Raw genomic sequence first — 15565 nt, forward strand, 5'->3', positions numbered from 1 at the left:
GAAGCACTTTGGGCTTTTAGTTAAAAGCTTCCCGTTGGCCATTTCCACTTCTGTTGCAGGAATTAATTTCTCCTTATGCTCCTGAACCGAGACCCCTTGTTAGCTAGTTTCCACTCGCTGACTTTTGGGAAGCAGGGGAATTACTAGTTTCCTAACTGTTAAAATATTTTAAAATGTGTTTCACAGAGAACGGCACATGCTATAGCAGTTGTCCTGCTGGGAGGAAGCTTCTAAATAATACTAGACGAGACCTTGAATGAACTATGAACTATCAAATAACTATCAAGTAACTATAGACTATCAAGTAAGGCATTGCAGGAGAGCGGTGAGATTACAGAGGGCAACATAAATGGCTCCGAGATGCTTCCATCTTGATTCCTCTCCCTGCTGACAGTAGTGAAAGTGATTTCACACCGGCCGCAAAATTGATTTTTTTCCCAGCAGCCCATGGACTTTATCACAAGCGTCCATATCCCATAAAAAAATAGTAATTAAAACCATGAATATCCCACAATAACGGGATTGTTTTCAAACCACCTCGCTATTATCCCACCATTATCCCAAGAATAAAGTGGCAAAATCGCACCACTTTTCATTCACAGGATTTTCCCATGATTGAAAAGCTACGCGATTTTGCCATTGTGTTCATGGGACAATGGCAGGATAATAGCAGTGTCGCACGACATTGTTTGAAAACCATCCCGCCATTTCGGGATATTCACATGATTTAATGACAATTTATTCACGGGATGCAGATGCTTGCCTCTCGTGTGATACCATCTCCTGGTGCTATTGAGAGCAGAGGGTCACTGCCAGAATTTGGGGTCCCATACTGACCTTGGGGCCCTGTCGCCCCGGATATCCAGGCAGCCCTGGCACCCCCAGCTTGCCCTGTAAAAAAGAAGAAATAAATGTATTTTAAAACTTCATCTCAAGGAAGAAACCACGCAAAAGAGGGCACTGCATTTGGTCTTTCCACCTCCTCCATGCTGCTCATGGCACCATCCTCACCTTCTCTCCTACAAGGCCCAGGGGCCCTGGGTCGCCTGGGGGCCCCGTCCGGCCCTTGGGCCCCTCTGGACCATCCTCGCCTCGGGACCCCGGGACACCAACTTCACCCTGAGTGCAGAGAGGAAGAACATTGAGAGGTAGAACAGGCATCAGGGAGGCCCAATAGAGAAGCAAAGTGGGGCGTGGGTACAAAGGGGGTTGTCCTTACCCGGTCCCCTTTCACGCCAAAGTCGCCCTTCTGGCCGGAGAAACCTTCCTCTCCCTGCAAGAGAGAGAAACAGGAAAGAATTAGGGGAGGGACTCCTCTGCTTGGAAACCAAATCTAATGTCCCTCCACATTTGTTGGGTTTAGGGATGAAAGACCCCCATGAATGTGGGAAAACCACAAATAAAAAAAACTACTATTATTTTGACCAAAGAAATGCCTTCTCTAGGAATCTGCAGGTCCTCCAGTGTAACTCTGTGGTCAGTATCTGTCAGAAGTTGATCATGCTGGAGGGCCCACGAATACCTAGAGAAGTGTTTTCTCTAGGCAACTCCAGGTCCTCCAGTGCAACTCTATGGTCAACTTCTGGCAGAGCTGAGATTCCTAGAGAGGACATATTAATCAAAACCACAAATAATCAAATCCACAAAATTCAAAGCCGCCAATGTACAGGGTCAACTGTATTGTTCTTCTTGTTGTGTGCCTTCATGTTGTTTCTAATGTATGACAATCGTAATAGGAGACCCTATCATGGGGTTTTCTTGGCAGAATTTGTTTAGAGGAAGTTTGCCATGGCCTTCCTCTGAGGCTGAGATAGTGTGACTTGCCCTAGGTCACCCAGTGGGTTTCTATGGTTGAGCAGGGACTCAAACCCTGCTCTCCCAGAGTCCTAGCCTAACGCTCAAACCTTTCTATGAGGGTTGAGAGAGTGTGCTTTCTCCAGTGGGTTTCCATGGTTTGAGTGGAGATTCGAACTCTGCTCTCCCATAGTCCTAGCCCAATGCTCAAACCTTTCCATAACGGCTGAGAGAGTGTGCTTTCTCCAGTGGTTTCCATGGCTGAATGGAGATTTGAACTCTGCTTTCCCAGAGTCCTAACCCAATGCTCAAACCTTTCCATAAGGGAGAGTATGCTTTCCCCAGTGGGTTTCCATGGCTAAATGGAGATTCCCTCTCCCAGAGTCCCAGTCCAAGACTGAAACCACTACACCATGCTCTCCCATATAGCAAACTTCTGCTAAGCCTTTTTCCTGGCAAAGTTTCTTCAGAGAAGGTATGATGCCACCACCTTCCTCTGAGGATGAGTGTCTGTTTTCCATGGCTATGCAGGGATTCGAACTCTGGTCTCCCAGAATCCTAGTCCAAGAATTTCCCTGTGAAAAGTGCAGGTTTCCACTCTAAGAAACCTCCAGTTGTCCAGTGGGCCCCAGATTAAATGGGTTAACCATCCAGAGAATCCAACACTACCATTCTCCAGAAAAGTTAAGAACTGTTTCCTTCCTGAAAGCAAATCCTGGTTTTATGGGTTTGCTTGCGTTCGGTCTGATTGCCAAAGACACAGAAATCTTACCTTCTCGCCCTTGTGTCCCTTCAAGCCGCGGATACCATCCATTCCCTGAAAGGCAAGGGAGAGAAATAAAAATGGGAGCAGTTATTTGGAATGGTGAGGATGAGGCTTTGCAGCAACTGAAATAAGCTGACTACAAATGGGGAAGAGCGAGAGGAGGAGGAGAGAGAAACCAGGACATTTCAAAAGCAGCTGAGAAAGTGGGAAGGCAGAAAATTGTCTGGGACTGTCCCTGTGAAATCCAGACATTTGGAGGGTATAGAATGGAAGTAATGCTAAAGATGAAAGGGGAAAGGAAGAAGAGGAAAGAGAAACTGGGATATTTTAACAGCAGCTGAGAAAGTGGGGTGGCAGAGGATTAACTGGGATTGTCCCTGCCAAATCTAGACAGTTGGAGGATATGGAATAGAAGTAAACTGACAACGAAGGGAGAAAGGAGGAGGTAAGCAAAACTGGGACATTTCAAAAGCAGCTGCAATAGTGGGAAGGCAGAGGATTGACTGGAACAGTCACTGCCAAATCCAAACATTTGGAGGGTTTGTAGTGGAAGTAAACTTGTGGGTGAAGGAGGAAAGGAAGAAGACGAAACTGGGACATTTCAAAAGCAGCTGCAATAGTGGGAAGGCAAAGTATTGATTGGGACTGTCCCTGCCAAATCCACGCATTTGGAGGTATGCAGTGGAAATAAGCTGATGATGAAGATCAGATGCCGACATTTGGAGGGTATTTGGTGCCCTCAAATTTTGGTGCCCCCCTCCACCAGCCATGTTGCGCCTGCCGTCCATCCGCAAGCATCCAGCTACCCCTCTCCCCTCAGCCCCACCAGGTGTGTATCCCCCTCTGATGTGTCACCCGGCGCCATCCACACTTCCTGCACTCGCTAGTGATTCCTCTCAGGTCCCCCAGTCATGCCAAGCCCTTTCAACCAATCGCACGCCTACCTTGGCACCGCGGGGACCTGGGTAGCCAATCGGACCTTGAGGACCGGATGGGCCCTGGGAGAGAGAACCGGAAAAACAAGCACACAAGGATTAATGCACAATCCCAAGGAAGTTGGGAATACTGTATCTTCCTCCTGCATGCAGGAATTCAACTGGTGCAGCACCACCACACCTGGATGAGGAGACAAAATCAGTGGGCATCCTTGCCCCCACATAGGAAACCCCTTCCACACATGTCTACCCCATTGCCAGAGCATTCCCATTCTGGAAACTGGTCTCCAAAATCAATTTTTAATTACTAGTAGTCGACCTCAACAAAAAGAAGAATGCAAACGAATAGGTTGCTGGGTGAAATACAGCCCTTTAACAGTAGCATCAATCCACTTTTTCATGGTTTCATCCTCCTTGTTTAAAATTCAATGTCTAAATTCCGGCTTTCCCACTCACCTGGTTGCCTTTGGTGCCCGGGTGGCCTTCTTTCCCAGGGTGGCCCTAAAGGAGAAGATTCAGAGATAAGAGAAAACACAAGAAATTATATTTATTTGATTTCCTATAAGAAAGGGAAGGAGAGAAGAAGCCTAATTATTAATCCCTAATTTCCCCACAAAACCCATCATTTGTACTGTACTGCGGATGCCCTGGGATTTGTAGTTTTGGAGAGGCACTGGCAGGGAAGCCCTTTACAGTCCTTGCAAAACTACAAATCCCGGGATTACAGCATTTAAAGCGGTGTCAAGCTGCATTATTTCTGCAGTGCAGATGGACCATTAGGCTGCTGCCACACGACAGAAATAAAGGTGCTTTGGCACCACTTCAACATCCATGGCTCCTTGCTATGGAATCCTGGGATCTGTAGTTTGCTGTGGCACCAGAGCTCTCTCTGACAAGGAAGGCTAAATGTCTCACAAAATCAGAGATCCCAGAATTCCATGGCATGGAACCATGGCAGTTAAAGCAGCGTCAAAGTGCTTTATTTCTATAATGTGGCAGAACTAAGCAACCTTAGTTGCCCACAGCCACTATTTTAGTTGCCTCTGGCCACAGAAATGGGGGGGCGGCAGCGGCAAAGGATCCCATTTCCTATTTAAAACATGGCAGCAGCTCACTTCCTGTCCAATATGGCCACCAGGAATGTAACAGCCCCCCACTTCCTGTTTCAAATAGCTTTCAGGAATGAAATACCCTTCACTTCCTGTTTAATATGGCTGCCAGGAATGTAATACCCCTCATTTCCTGTTTAACATTACTGCCAAGAATGTAATAGACTCTCACTTCCTGTTTCATATGGCTGCAAGGAATACAATACCCCTCATTTCCTGTCCAATATGGCCATTGGGGATGTAATAGCCCCTCACTTCCTGTTAAATATGGCTGCCAGACACATGGCAGCAACACTTCCTGTTTAACAGTCTACTCTACTGGGCATATTAATACCTCACTTCCTATTTAATAAAGCTAACTAAATCCGTAGCAGCAGCTCACTTCCTGCTCAGGGCAAATGGCACAAGGTCACTTCCTGTTTGATAGGGTGACCCAGTAAGTGGAGGTAGTTCACTTCCTGTATAATATGGTGACTGAGAACAGGACAAAGGGCACAAGGTCACTTCCTGTTTAATAGGGTGACAGGTTAAGTGGCAGCAGCTCCCTTCCTGTTTAATAAAGTTACAGGGCAAATAGCACAAGGTCACTTCCTGTTTAAAATGGCGACCGAAAAAGTGGAAATGGCTCACTTCCTGTTTAATATGGTAACTGAGTACTGTACAAAGCAAAGGGCACAAGGCCACTTCCTGTTTAATAAAGTTACAGGGCAAATGGCACAAGGGCACTTCCTGGTAAGCGGCAGCCACTCACTTCCTGCTTGAAATGGTTCCCTGGGAGACTCCTGGGAAGGTGACAACTCCATTTTAAAAGCAGCTCAGAAAGTGGGACTCCAGAAGATTAACTGGGACTCTCCTGCCAAATGCAGACACTTTGGAGGCGTGCAAAAGGTATTGGTGAGGAGGATGAGCCCTTAAACCAGGAGATGCTGCAGCAGTTTGCTTTTGCCTGAGCCTCCTGGGAAGGGCAAGATTTCGCCCTCTGCACTTTGAACTCAGTTTGCAGCAACTAAGGCTGCATCCACACTGGAGAAATAACCCGGTTTGGCATGGCTTTAACTGCCCTGGCTCAAGGCTATGGAATTCTGGGAGTTGGAGTATGTTGTGGGGCCCCGAACGGCGTTGTGACATCACAAGCAGCAGTGGGCCATGGTGATGTCACAGACGGCGCAGGCTTTGATGACATCACAGCGGCAGGCCCTAGCACTGTCACTTGCTCAGCATGGCGATACATTAAGCATCCATCATGGCGGCACAGCGTTCGTGCCAACTGCGGGCACTCCAGAAAAAAGAACAGAAATGTCTGCCAGCTAAATCTGACGGGCATCTTTCTATACAGTTGTCCCTCCAGATTTGTAGCTTTAACTTTAGCAGATTTGATTATTTGTTATTTTGATTCATATGTTCTCCCTAGGAATCTCTGGGTCCTCCAGCGCAACTCTGCCAGACATTGACCATAGAGTTGTGCTGGTGGAGAACAAGGTCCTTCAGCGTGATTCCATGATCAACTTCTGCAAGTGTCGATCACAGAGTTGCACTGGAGCAAGCTTGTTTTCTGCTGCTCCAGAGAATGTGACATGGAACAATGGATGCAAACTGCAGGAAAAGAGATTCCAGCTCAACATTAGGAGGAACTTCGTGACAGTAAGGGCTGTTCGACAGTGGAACACACTCCTTCCTCAGAGATTGTGTAGGAGCCTCCTTCTTTGGAGGTCTTTAAGCAGAGGCTGTATGGCCATCTGTCAGTGGGGATTCTTCGATTGAGATTTCCTGCAGGGGGTTGGCACTTACCGGAGGTCCATCAGAGCCAGGCATGCCAGGGAGACCCGGTTTCCCTTGTGGACCCTGGAGGAGAGACAAAGGGTCAAGTCAGAGCGTGAGACTGTGTGGTTTAGTGCCAATAATGGGTGGGTGTTCCCGGCTTTGCTCACCTTCTCTCCAGGGGGTCCCATGGCGCCTTGGGGTCCGGACAGACCCTAAAAAGAGAAGATAGGGTGAAGCACAGAATAATAATAATAATAATAATAATAATAATAATAATAATAATAATAATTTAAAAATTAAATTCCCAGGCTCTAGCCAGCCAGGATTAGGTTGGCAACTGTCAGCCAGAGGATGTTTTCTTCAGACACCCCCAAATTGAGGAATGACCGGACGGAAGAGATCCGAGAGCTGAATATGCTGCCTGAATTTAAAGGAGCATTGGAGACCTGCCTCTTCCAAAAGGTTTATCCAGGTGGTTTTTAAATTGTGGATTTTAAGTTCTTTTAATATGTGTATATTGTATTTGTCAATTTAAATCAATATGTATTTAAGTGATGTATTCAGGAGGAGCTACAGAGCCTGGGAAAGGCCCTTTCTTGGACCACAGCTGCCAGGATCCTCCAAAGGGATTCTGGGAGTTTTAATTCAAGATTACAATTTAGATTTTACTTTCTTTTCTTTCGTAGTGCATCCAAACAAATGTAGGCTGCATCCACACTGCAGAAATAATCCAGTTTCACGCCATTTTATCCTGGAAACTGTAGTTTTGCGAGACACTCAGTCTTTTCTGTCAGAGAGCTCTGGTGCCACAACAAATTTCAGTTCGCAGAATACCACAGCATGGAGACATGACAGCATTAAAGTGGTGTCAAACCGGATTATTTCTGCAGTGTGGATGCAGCTGTATAAATCTGCCCATCAACGGCTGCAGAATTAATTCTCCCCTGACTGCAGAATTAATGCAGATTGGCACCACTTGTGAATGGCCATGGATGCACCTTATGGGAATAATGGGATTTATAGTTTGTTGTGGTGACAGCGCTCTCTGACTGAGATGGCTAAATACCTCACAAAGCTACACATCCCAAGATTCCCATAGCATGGAGCCAGAGCTATTAAGTGGCATCAAAGTGCATTATTCCTGCTGTGCAGATGCAGCCAACGTCTATTTTAATGGCGCCTCCATGTTCAAAGGCAGCCTAGGCTCTGTGGACAGCAACTGGGGGAAGGAAAGGTATGGCTGCCCAGCTCTTTTGGGGTTTCCCAGGCAGCCCCTCCTCAGCCGTGGTGGGATGTGGGGCCACGGAAAAAGGCCAATGAACGCCTTGACCACGTGCCATAGGGCCCCGCTGTCCGTCCGTCCGCTCGCCTTCACTCACCTGCGTCCCTGGCGTCCCCTGCTGGCCCGGGGGTCCTGGCTCCCCTTGAGGACCCTGGCAAGGAACAAAGAGGAAAAGTCAGACCCTGGCCCACAAAATAGAAGGGGACAGGTTTGGGGTTGGGGGTCTGTGGACCCAAGGAGCCATAAATTTGAGGAAGGGATAAGGGGGCAATTTCCCCAAAATTGGAGACCAAGGCTGCTCTCGTCTCCATGAAATCGTCCCCTCGGGAAGCTGGAGAGGGTCCTTGACTTTTCAATGGCGGTGCAGAAAAACAAATTTCATTCTGTGTTGCAACCATTTTAAGTGCAAGCAGGGCAGCGTTTAAAGCTTTGGGAAACCAAATACAATTTACATTAAATGTGGACGTTAAAGAACATTTTTCTAAGAAGACCCACAGGTGGTACATGACACCATCTAAAATGAGGAAAATACATAAAAGTGGCCATTTTAAATATTGGAAATGTGGAATAAATAGAGGGGTGCTGTACCACATTTGGAGGGTATGTCCACAAACAAAAGGATACTGGCTCAAAATACATAAAATAATGCAAATAATGTTGGAGTTATTTTAGGTAGAAGGGAAAGAGATAAGAAAGCACCTGAAATGTATATTGTACTTAATATCAGCCATGAGAATGGAAAGAAGAAATGATACAACTGATAGATGAGTGGCCAATGAAAATACTAGCCTCAATGGAAATGGACAAATTAACTTGTCTTATTTAGAATAAAACAATTTAAAAATGGGGAAAAGAAGGGAAACCAAATAATTGTTTAATGTATAACTAACCAAAATTAGATATGCTTAAAATAACTGGAATACTGGTGTAATAAGATTAATGAGATAAGATTGCAATATAATAAGATGAATAAAATAAGATTAGGAATATAGCTCGCAGGGACAGAATAATAGCAAAGAGAATGATCAAAGAGGAGGAGGAAGAAAAGAAAATTTGTACAAAGGGAAGAATAAATAATAAATAATCAATCCCAACTTGGAAAGTAAAGATCCGAGGCAGGAGGTAAGGGATAGAGGGATAACAGGTTTTGTGGGTTCAGTTTGTATACAGAAAATGAATAAGAGGGATAGATGTTTTGCATGTGTGTTATGGATAATGAAAAACTATGCTACTAAAAACTTTGGCAAACAAAGATGTTAAGATGTTGGGTAGAGACACCCCTCTCCTTGCCCTGGAGAGCCGGGTTCGAAGGAAACAGGCCATAAAGGGGGCCTGTGAGACCCCCAATCGGCCCCCTGTCCAAAGAGAGCCCACAGCGGCTACTCACCAGGTTGCCCTTGGGTCCATGGGGTCCATCCATGCCTCGGACGCCCTACAGGGACACGGACAGATGGGATGTTAGTGGTCTTTGGGCCGGGGGGTGGTCTGTGGAATGGGGGACCCTTCCCAAGACTTACCGGGGGTCCTGGGATGCCTGGGGGGCCTTTCGGGCCCAGCAAACCTCTGGGTCCCTGCAGGGGAAGGAAAGCAACAAGAGGAAGAGAAAGCACCCCGTTAATGATTTCATTTACTTTTTTTGCTGCCTCGTTCTCACAGGTAGTGGGATGTTGCATTTGTGCACATGTGTCACAACCGTACCACTCACCCAGAAGGAACGCCGCAAACCACAGCTCTGCATTTGCAAGACCTGAGCAGCAGAGCCATTGATAACAGCAAGACTTGGCAATCCCTCCTTTGTAGGACTGCCATTCAACAGAGTCGGTTTGATGGCAGATAACACACAACAACAACATCCCAAGCGCACTTGCCTCTTTGCCTGCTGTTCATGCAAACAATGTTTCTCCCGTGTTTTTGGAATATTTGGAAAGATGGTAGATATTTGCACAATATTTTGGTCTTCGTCTTCTTTTATTTACTTATATCCCATCTTTCTCCCAATATAAGGGCTCAAGATGGCACACAGTAAATTTAAATACAATACAGTACAAAACAGTGGTCTTTGCTGGACCATGAGAGGCCGCTCCTTCCCAGAATCCGTTGCAGGACTCGGAGGTACGTACCGGTTCTCCTGGAAGGCCCCTTGGTCCGACTTCTCCATCATCTCCCTGGAATCAGAAAAAGGATAAAACAGCATCACCTGGAATTTCGGAGTCTGGGTCCAGAGACAGAGAGGCAGTCACTTCGTGGGGAGCAATGTCCTCCCAAATCCTGCATTTATGCCCCCCTTCTTTCCCTGTGTTTGGAGACTCCTCATTCAGCCCCTAATGACTCTCACCTTCTGCCTTTTAATAAACTCAAGTGGCTAGTCCACAAGGAACTAAGTGGCGGCGTCCGCAGAGGACAGGATACTCCAGGAGCAACCAGTTAGGAATGATTACAGCAGAGAAATGACCACAAAACAGTCATTTCTACCAAGTCCCTGGCCAGGTCTGGATGGGGCAAATAAAACAGTCTCCTTGTCCATCCAGCATGGAGTCTAGACTACACAGGGGTCACCCTGTCCTCTTGACCAAGAGTTTTATCTCAGGTCTACCTGCATTGGTTATTCACACTGCCAATGATGCCAATCATTTAAAATGTTGGAGGAAACCCAATTATCAATTATCCAAGATGAAATGGGTTTTTTGACAGCCCCCACCAAATTCGAAATGCATGTGAACAACAAAGATTCAACCCAGATCATTTTCACCGTCTGAATAACCCCTGAGATTATTCACAGAGTCACACTAAAAACAACAATGTCTGAATAATCCCTGGAGCAACTAGTGACTTTTTAAAAACCATTTAAAGAGTATTATATCCCAGGTTTGGCACTAAATGTGTCGGACGTCATCCGATTAGGACTGTCATCACCAGATTTGAGGACTGTGTCTTGTGTTGTATGGACTTCTGGCCAAGAGGATGGAGAAGGCATTTGATTTTGGCCGTCCAGACATGGCCAGCGACTAGCTAGAAATGATGGATTCTTGTGTGATCAATTTCCTGCCATGGTCATTCACAACTGGTTTCATGCGAGCCTTCAAACTCCTCCAAACTCCTTTCTCCCATTTCTATCTGTCCTTTTAACTCAGTAACTTGTTCATTTTCTTTTCCAACCTTTCATCCTACACTGTATAAATTAGTCTGGCTAGAAGGCAGGATATAAACCAGCCATCTGTATCCAAGGGTTTGGTATCCACCAATTCAACCAACTATGGCTCGAAAATATTGCAATATCAAGCCTTTTGAGTTGTTCACCGTTTTATATCAAGGATGCCATTTACAGTCAGCTCTCTATATCCATGGATTCTTTATCCACCAATTCAAGCATCCACGGCTTCAAAAATATTCAATATCTATCTATCTATTCCAAAAAGCATACCTTGATTTTGCTGTTTTATATAAGGTATTCAACTTATATAACGGGACTTGAACATCCATGGGTTTTGGTGTCTTGGAATGAAATCCGCCCACCCGAAATTGCTCCTTTTTCCTAATTAATCCGTAGTTCTTACCCTCTCGCCGTCTTCTCCCGGAGGGCCATGGATCCCTTGCGATCCAGAGTCTCCCTAGCAGGGAAAGGGAGTAAAAGTTGCAATTAAAATGCTTGTAGACCTAATTTAAAATAGCTGTTCTCCCGTCCCCCATCCCCCTCCATCCAGAGGAACCTGGGAATTGTAGTTTTCTGGTAGGATTTTGTGACCGCTGAGCTCCTTTCGGTTGCATCTGGACTCCGGATGCTCAGTGGGTGAATTTCAGTAATGCAGAAATGCTTCTGAGCAAATGGATTGATCTCCACAAAAGCTCATGTAAAATATAAACTAGTCTTTCCAAGTGTGTGTGTGTGTGTGTTTGTGTGTGTGTGTGTGTGTGTATTAAATTTTTTGAAATACACTAAAAATTACAAAGGTCAAAAAAGGAAAGAAACAAAGAAGAAGAAAAGACAACAAAGTAAAAGAAGAAGAAAAAAGGGACTTCTGGTCTTCCATTCAGCAACTATACATATACAATGATTCATGCCATTCTCTCATATCATTTAAAGAATTATTTCCCAATATTTGTTTCTTGCTGTTATGTAAACAGGAAACAGGAAACAGTGAAATATAATATCAAGATAAATATTTTGAGACAGAAAGAGGGTGAGTGGGGAAGGGAATGGAAAAGGTAAATAATGTAAATGATAAACAAGAGATGTAAAATATACTTGCTTATTAAGAAATGTAATTAAAAATGAAAGAAATGGGGGGAGGAGGAGGTGGTCAATGTGGGGGTGGTGACACCCTGAGTGACCGCACCAAGTGACCCTGACCCTAGGGAGGCCACTGACCCCCATTGGCCCTCCATTCCAGCCCACTGCTCAGTGCAGGATCTCCAGCATGGAGCAAGAGAGAAGAATGTGGGAGCCTCAAAGGAGATCCTTGGGAGAGCCTAAGGACACCATCACGGCCTCCTCCTTCTGCTGTGAATACTAGGCGGCACTTCTTCTACTATGCTTACCCTGTGTCCTTTCTCCCCTGGGAGGCCTGGAAGTCCGTCGAACCCCCGTTCGCCCTGCGGAGAGGAAAGAAAGACCCGGGTCCCCTGAGTCTTTGATCAGAGAAGGGGACCTCAAACAGAGACTATGGAGATTATCCCACGGGGCTAAGAGACGGGAGAGAAACCGGGTGCTCCTGCCATTATTGCGCACATGTTTTCACACGACTTTGCAGTCATCCCGTACTTCGACATAAAGGGTAAGGATCCTAGACTTCCTTGGTTTTTTTAATTTTTATACATTTTTAATAAAACCAAACATTAAAAAATCCCAGCTATTTCTTTCATCATACTACAGCGTTATCTACAACTCCATACATTGCAAACTTCCTTTGTTCCTGCTATATTAAACACTTTGCTTTTTCCTACTGTTGTATATTTGTCTTTTTTGATTCCATTTAATCGCCGTATCTCTCATTATTATCCTGTGTACCATACCCTTCCATACAAAATTAATGGAGGCTCTCCTTCCATTTCTAGATTTGCTTGCCCTCTTATTGCCATCTTTTCTTGCAATATACTTGGATTGGGGATCGCGCTTCATTTTGCCGATCAGCATCTCCTTGATTTATCAAAGTCGTTCGGTCATTCCTGTTTTTTCCCATTCTCTCCTATTATTAGCCTTGCTGCTGTCATCCAAATAGGATAACTCTTTTGTATTTCTTTTCGACTTGAGGATTTATTTTGTCCAACATGTTTAACACATAAATTTCAGTCTTTAATTCAAAACTTATTTCCAAAATTTCTTGGATCTTTAGATGGATTTGTTTCCAAAAAGAATTTTAACAGGGAAACTCTGCGGAAGCCAAAAACGTTTCCTTCACACGATGGCAGAGCAACCAGGAACTTTCCCAGACTGCCTTTCAATTCTCATCGCTGCGACTGTTACTGGGGTTATCTCATATTTTGAGGCGCAGGGCACCATTTTGTTTCAGCTGGATAAAAATAAATGTAAAATAATGTTGTGAAATATATCAAGTTTATTTTGTTCTATTCGGGACGGAACCATGATTCTCAGACATGTGCAGTAATGCCGAAGCAGTGCATGCACAAAATGTTTGATAACAATATATTAACAATACAAGAATACAGAATGCAATTGCGTTTCTCTGCCATTTTTGTATCATTATTACTATGGGGCTTGGCAGACCGCTGCTAAGAAGCGGCATTGTGCCACCCCTGGAAGCCCTGGGTCGGGGATGCGGCAACCACACCATGCCCCCAACCTGGCACAAAAAGAACCCGCAAAAAGTGGGTTATTTTTGCACCCTTTCCAGTGCCACTGCAGCTTTTACATGGCTCTTTGGCACAGTGTGTCTACATGCTGCGCCAAAGACATGGCATTATGCTGCCCGCTGTGTGGTTGATTGGGCGACGTGACACTGATATGACACCACATCCCCATTCTGCCCTCACGATGGCATTTTTTGCTGGTCTGTCGAGGGCCCAAGTGTGAAATTATCTATCACTATCGCATGGTTTTTCCGCCAACTTCCAATGGCACAGTTGTAATGGAATTGGCCCTTGTGTGATCATCTCCAAACCCTGATGGACCCACAGAAGGTGCTAGACCCAGAGGTGGAGGAAGCACCTTCAGGCGCCACCTTACCTTGGCACCAGACTCCCCTGGCATCCCCCGGGCGCCATCTGCGCCGGCACGGCCCTGCGGGAAAGACCAGAGAAAGCACAACAGGGTGAACAAGGTTGCTCCCACATCGCTGGCATATTTGGAAAAGTTGGCAGATATCTGTTGTGCAAATATCTTGGTATTTGCCTTGGCCACAGGCCTCCTTGCCATCTTCCCTGGTTTTCTAAAGCAACTTCTCCTCCTCCTCCTCCTCCTCCTCCTCCTTTTTGCTATTTTTAAATTTTTATTTACTTATTTTGTTATTTATTTTTAAAAAATCTCACCTTTCTTCCCATAATGGATCTAAGGGATCCCACCACACAAACTTTTAAAAAATGATACTGACAAAAACCACAGGAGAATCTTTTCAAAACCATTAACAGCCACAGCTTTTAAAAGAATTTCAAGACAGACATTCCTCTACGTTTGCAGCTTTAATTTTTATGCATTTCATTATTCATGGATTTTATTAATGTGGTCTCTCTAGGAATCTGTAGATCGTGCAGAGCAACTTTATGGTCAATGTCCACAAGAAATCATGCCGGAGGACTTAGTGATTCCTAGAGAGAACACTTCTCTAGGCATTTGTAGGTCCTTCAGTACAATTCTATGGTCAATTCCCAGCACATGTTGACTACAGAGCTGTGCTGGAGGACCTAGATTCCTAGACTTCTCTAGGCACCTGTAGGTCCTCCAACACAATTCCATGGCCAACATCTGGCACATGTTGACCACAGAGTTGTGCTGGAGGACGGAGAGGTTCTTAGACTTGTCTAGGCATTTGTAGGTCCTTCAGTACAATTCTATAGTCAACCTCCATCTCAATCAAAGAGTTGAGCTAGAGGATGTAGAGATTCCTAGAGAGGACACTTCTCTAGGCATTTTTAGGTCCTCCAGTGCAATTCAATTAGTCAACTTCCAGCAGATGTTGCCCACAGAGCTGCGCTGGAGGAACTAGGGATTCCTAGAGAGGTGTTCTCTTAGGTTAAAATAGAGAGAGACTTTTTATTTGTGTTTCCCCCACTTTCCCCCAACCTCAGTGAATGTGAAAGGCCCACTGTGCGCTGGAAAATTAGAAAGAGGGGAGGCACAACAACAGACACATGCACACTGCGAAAATGACAACCCTTGCTCTTAAGTGTTTTCTGAAAAGTTACTTTCTGGATTGTTTTGATAGACAAGTTCAGTTTTAAAAAAAAGCAAGGAAGGGAGGAACTTACCCGACGTCCAGGCTTCCCTGGGGGTCCGGTCAAGCCATTCGGTCCCCGGGGCCCCTGGCAAGGAAAAGCACATCCTGGGTTGCCTGGTCAAGGAGGGTCTCCGATTGGAAGGGAATGAAAGGGGGACCTGATGTCTTTGCACACCCCCTTTCTCCTCACACGCTCATGAGATGCACATAGTCACACTCAAGTGTATTGTCTCTCACACACCTCCTGTCTGCACACACATACTTTCTCTTATACATGTCCCGAAATACAAGTTGCATCTCCCTTATTATCCAAAATGCTCAGGACCAAGAGAGTTTCAGGCTTCAGATTTTGGAATATTTGCATGCATACACAATGAGATATTTTGGAGACAGGACCCAAGTCCAAACATGAAATCTATTTATGTTTTGGATAAACCTTATTCAATTACCAAAAGGCATTTTTGTGCATGGAACAACGTCAGAAAACAAAGGTGTCCCTATATCTCAGCCAAACCTTTGGACCATTTTGG

At 45.3% G+C, this 15565-nt stretch overlaps 2 protein-coding genes across 2 annotated transcripts in view; one reads left to right on the top strand and one right to left on the bottom strand.

The window, feature by feature from the left end:
* LOC149278109 (uncharacterized) overlaps window positions 1-15565 on the top strand; it is a 705984-nt gene that overhangs the window by 276389 nt on the left and 414030 nt on the right. The gene's annotated exons all lie outside the window — the stretch shown is intronic.
* The window catches only part of COL11A2 (collagen type XI alpha 2 chain), a 97191-nt gene that overhangs the window by 37894 nt on the left and 43732 nt on the right, over window positions 1-15565 (bottom strand). The window contains exons 16-31 of the mRNA XM_089502379.1: window positions 15067-15120; window positions 13829-13882; window positions 12184-12237; window positions 11202-11255; window positions 9768-9812; window positions 9165-9218; window positions 9035-9079; window positions 7745-7798; window positions 6533-6577; window positions 6393-6446; window positions 3952-3996; window positions 3505-3558; window positions 2567-2611; window positions 1220-1273; window positions 1012-1119; window positions 838-891 (exon numbers count right to left, since the gene is read on the bottom strand). Of these exons, the coding sequence (XP_089358505.1) occupies window positions 838-891; window positions 1012-1119; window positions 1220-1273; window positions 2567-2611; window positions 3505-3558; window positions 3952-3996; window positions 6393-6446; window positions 6533-6577; window positions 7745-7798; window positions 9035-9079; window positions 9165-9218; window positions 9768-9812; window positions 11202-11255; window positions 12184-12237; window positions 13829-13882; window positions 15067-15120 (873 nt within the window). The remainder of the gene's footprint in view (window positions 1-837; window positions 892-1011; window positions 1120-1219; window positions 1274-2566; window positions 2612-3504; window positions 3559-3951; window positions 3997-6392; window positions 6447-6532; window positions 6578-7744; window positions 7799-9034; window positions 9080-9164; window positions 9219-9767; window positions 9813-11201; window positions 11256-12183; window positions 12238-13828; window positions 13883-15066; window positions 15121-15565) is intronic.

The sequence above is a fragment of the Sceloporus occidentalis genome, unplaced genomic scaffold (assembly GCF_023333645.1).
Source record: "Sceloporus occidentalis isolate IW3139 unplaced genomic scaffold, rSceOcc1.0.p SCAF_201, whole genome shotgun sequence".
Taxonomy (NCBI): domain Eukaryota; kingdom Metazoa; phylum Chordata; class Lepidosauria; order Squamata; family Phrynosomatidae; genus Sceloporus; species Sceloporus occidentalis.